At 34.4% G+C, this 4,494-nt stretch overlaps 1 protein-coding gene across 1 annotated transcript in view; it reads right to left on the bottom strand.

The window, feature by feature from the left end:
• LOC118748003 (glutamine--fructose-6-phosphate aminotransferase [isomerizing] 2-like) overlaps nucleotides 1–4,189 on the bottom strand; it is a gene marked incomplete at its 5' end in the record, with an annotated part of 125,812 nt that extends 121,623 nt beyond the window's left edge. Inside the window, 2 exon segments of the mRNA XM_036482266.1 lie at nucleotides 2,054–2,195; nucleotides 3,876–4,189. Coding sequence (XP_036338159.1) covers nucleotides 2,054–2,195; nucleotides 3,876–4,189 — 456 coding nt within the window.
• Nucleotides 4,190–4,494: the final 305 nt, after the last annotated feature.

The raw sequence follows: 4,494 nt of genomic DNA on the forward strand, positions 1-4,494 counted from the left end.
TTAATGAAAATGCACACCAAATTGCTTAGATTGATGAGGAAACCCGAAGTAGCCATACCGGATTAACTTGCTTTGTGTGCACAGGGAAATTCCAGCATAACTTAATTAATAACCAAACGTACTTGATCAAATTAAGAGCTAATGATTAAAAATTAATTTTTTAATCGCGTTACGATTAACTGTTTAGTCAGATTAAAATTAATCATGATTAACTGTAATCAGATTGAATTTAATCGAATTAACTAACTGATTCAAACATCAATCGATTAATGCCATCATTGATTTCACATACATATCACTATACCAAGTTTCAGTTCTCTCCCACAAATACTTCCAGAGATATGTATGTAATATGAAAATTCCAATTTGTATGGGAGGGGCCTTGAGTTATCGGACTTAATTTCAGTCTAAGATCATCCTTCCGAAATCCGTAGTAGATAAGTGTCATAAAATTCGTTCTGATCGGAAAACCGGTTAAGGAAGTAGCCTATTTTTCAATCCAGGTCATAAACCATCTTTGAGCAAAATTTTTCCAGTCTAGGTCATAAGCTATCTGTGTGCAAACTTTAATGCAAATCAGTTCAGTCATTTACGCGTATTAATTTAATAAAACTTTCCTAATACGTGATAACTCTTAAAATAAAAGCCTGTTTTCCTACATAGGTCATAAGCTATCTGTGTGCGAAATGTCATGCAAATCTGTTCAGTCGTTTCCGCGTATTAATTTAATTAAAACTTTTTTAACAGGTGGCAACTCTTCCAAAAAATTTGCCTAATTTCGACTGTAGGTAATAAGCTATCTGCTTGCAAAATTTCATCCAAATCCGTTCAGACTTTTCCGCGTATTAATTTAATTAAACTTTTTTAGCAGGTGGTAACTCTTAAAAAGAGTAGCCCATTTTTCAACCTAGCTCATAAGCTATCTGTGTGAAAACTTACATGCAAATCCGTTCACTCATTTCCGCGTATTAATTATACTAAACATTTCTAACAGGTGGCAGCTCTTAAAAAAGTAGCCTACTTTCTAACCTAGGTCATAAGCTATCTGTGTGCAAAATTTCATGCAAATCCGTTTAGTCGTTTCCGCGTATTAATTTAATTAAACTTTTTTTAGCAGGTGGCAACTCTTCCAAAAAATTAGCCTATTTTCCACTGTAGGTCATAAGCTATCTGCTTGCAAAATTGCATGCAAATCCATTCAGTCGTTTCCGCGTATTAATTTAATGAAACTTTTTTAACAGGTGGCAACTCTTAAGAAAAGTACCCTGTTTTCCAATCTAGGCCATAAGCTATCTGTGTGCAAATTTTCATGCAAATCCATTCAGTCGTTCCCGCATATTAAATAAATTAAACTTTTTTAACAGGTGGCAACTCTTAAAAAAATAGCCTATTAACCAATCTGGCCCATAAGCTATCTGCATACAAAATTTCATGCAAATCCGTTCAGTCGTTTCCGCGTGATGATTTCCCAAACATCCAAACATACAAACTTTCACATTTATAATATTAGTAAGATTAATATATTTTTCGTATTTAAAAATATACAGACTCCCTGAAGAAGGCGCGAATATGCGTCGAAATGCGTAGAGGAAAAAGTATACACCTGTTTTATTTAATATAACCGGCCAAAAAGATCCAAATACAATAGCATTAAATGTAAAGTGATTAACACAAAAAGCGATACCATTTAAAATAAGCGTAGGGTGATCGGTACCAATTTCTGAAAGACTTTTCTTTAAAAGCAGATTTAGTATAACAAAATAGTACAAAGCACCCCACGATTTTTGAAAATGATATAGATTTTTTTCTTGTGATTATTTTACACTTATATAAAACATTATTTTCCACTTTTTAGTTCTAAATATCTGACGTTAAAGCGTAGTTTAATATATGTAAGTATTTGATTCTAAAATCCATTTGAAAAGCGAAATGCATACGTAAGTAGTTCTGAACTCTTGTTTGTAAGTGTAGAATGCAATCGTACATACCATAGGTTTATAATCACTAACTAATGCAGCTGATTTATAAATTTAGTACACAATAAATAGATCACCTTTTCCATATAAAATTGGGATATGATCAGTGGATAATCGCGTCTTCGTTTTTATACCGACAAGTAGGGGCGAACCCCGTCTGGAAGCTACGCACTCCCCAGGAAAGTGTTTTGACTTAATTGCTATAGCAAATGCTCCTTCCTGCAAAATACAAAGAAACAAACATTAATCGTCACCATATATAGATATGTATGTATATGGTTGTGAGCTGTATACTAATTGTGATAGTGTGTGTGGTAGTAAACTTAATGTAGTATCCCTGCAGTAAAATTTAGAGACAGTCTGACAAAGCGCTAGTTCCGAACTACGTATATCAGATCTAACTGTGAACTAGTGCAAAACGGATGCAGAGCGGGACAGTTGAAACTTGCGATGTAAATGTGTAAATGCTCACTACTCGTACAATACGAAAGTAGCTCAGCGAGAAGACCTCCGACTCAAGCATCGTTGGTCCCGAGTTCAAATCACGGTGGAGGCAGTTGTGAGTTTTTAAATTTAATGAATTTAAATCTGTAACAGAAAAGAAAAAGCCAACAAAAATATCCGAAAATCGAATCTTAAAAACGTTTTCTTGTAAAAAACAAAACTGTCGTAAACAGAACCGGTTAAAAACTGGTTGCAAAGTAATGCAATGGGGACAATTGCCACCGCCAATGACATCGTCGTGGAAAGCTGGACAGAAAGCATTGCTTGGGTATTGAGCTAGAACTAGTACTGTCGGCTAAAGGTCTAGTTCTCCCTAGTTCTGAGCTAGTCTGATTTTCTGCACGGATTGTATATGTACCATATCGCTAGGTACTACTGTGGTTGCAAAGCAAATTACATCTGTATCTTTTGACGATTTGCTAAAGTTTAAATGTCATTACTACTCAGGAGCCCCGATATCTCAAAGATCGACTGCATTTTTCCAAATCTTCTACTTCTACTTTGTGTTCTCTGTCCGCTTATAGAAAACTTTACCCCTAAAAATAAGAAACATAAGAGGAACTTTTCGCTGTAGACAAGAATCGCTTCGTTACTTTGCAGAATATTGTTGGGCTTAGTCTTTATTTATACCATTATCCATCTCTATTTTATTCTCTTACTTAAACTTGGGAAATTTCGCCACTCATTCTTATTACTTTAAACGATTAATTCTAGTATATATATATAAGGGTGATCCAAAATAACTAACCTAGCGAATTTATGGCCATAAAATTACTTATTTACTGAGAAGGAAATTCTCCAATTTGAAAAAATTTTAATTAAAATTTTGGAAGTTGTCGGTGGGCATTTGAGAATTTATATGTGACAATTAAGAGTATTAAATATGCTAATGCCATTGCTGAACGAGATGTAGCATTGATACAAAATTATAATCGAACTTTGACGAAAGACGAGGAACAAAAGAAATTTCTTTTGCAAGTAATACCATTACAGTTAAAAAATTTAAAATTAAATAGTCAAAACTTGTTACTATGTGGCGGTCTTATAATTAAAAAAAAAAACAAAAACAAATTTTGTGTTTTCAGTGTGGAGAATTTGTCCTCCTGAAATGTTAAAACATTCCCGTCACCTTACTATCAGGAGATATTTGTTGGAATTTACAAGAAGAAAAATATTTGGAATTTACAAGAAGAAAAAGCAAGAAAATCTTTGCGCTTTCGTTTTGCATATTCTTAATGAGGATTCGAGCGGATTTGTCATTGCTTGCAGAGGGGTGGTCGCTAGTAAAATAAAGTATCGACTCTAACTTCTAAGCTATGGAGATATTTACGTGCATAAATAAAAAACGAATATCCATTCCATTATTAAAATTTTCAGAAAATGTAAATATCTTACCAGTTGTTGAATAACTTGCTCCACGAGTTCCCGGAAAGAATAACCTGGATGTTTTTTCCACAAATGGTGTACTAACTTTGCAATAACTTCTGTATCTGTATCTGATTCGAAAACGTAGCCTCGTTTCTCTAAAAAGGTTTTTACATCCTTATAGTTAGTAACTATACCGTTGTGAACAACAACGAAACTATTGCCTTCGTCGGAGCGTTGAGGATGGGAGTTCGTCTCACAAGGAACACCATGAGTAGCCCAGCGAGTGTGCGCAATACCAACATGAGTCATTACCGGTGCATCGAATTCATGGCCGCTAAAGTCTGTATAGAACGGTGTTAAAAACAACAAGTAAAGAAGTATAAGTTCGAGTGAAACCGAACTTTATATACCCGGCGCAGTTATCAAATATCGTCGTTTCAACTTTCTCTAATCTACCTTTGCATGATAAGCAGGGGTGTAATTTTAGTCCGATTTGAATAATTTTCAACAAATTGCTTTTCCGTAGACTGTTCCTGAATGAGTTAAATTTCACTAAAACGAATGATAAAAATTGAAAATGCAGCTTTGTTCGTTATCACCTTCTTCTTCTTCTTAATTGGCGCTGTAACCGCCTAAGCGATTTTGG

This window comes from Rhagoletis pomonella, unplaced genomic scaffold (genome assembly GCF_013731165.1).
Source record: "Rhagoletis pomonella isolate Grant_MI unplaced genomic scaffold, Rhpom_1.0 Rhpom_scaffold_00001, whole genome shotgun sequence".
NCBI classification, from domain to species: Eukaryota; Metazoa; Arthropoda; class Insecta; order Diptera; family Tephritidae; genus Rhagoletis; species Rhagoletis pomonella.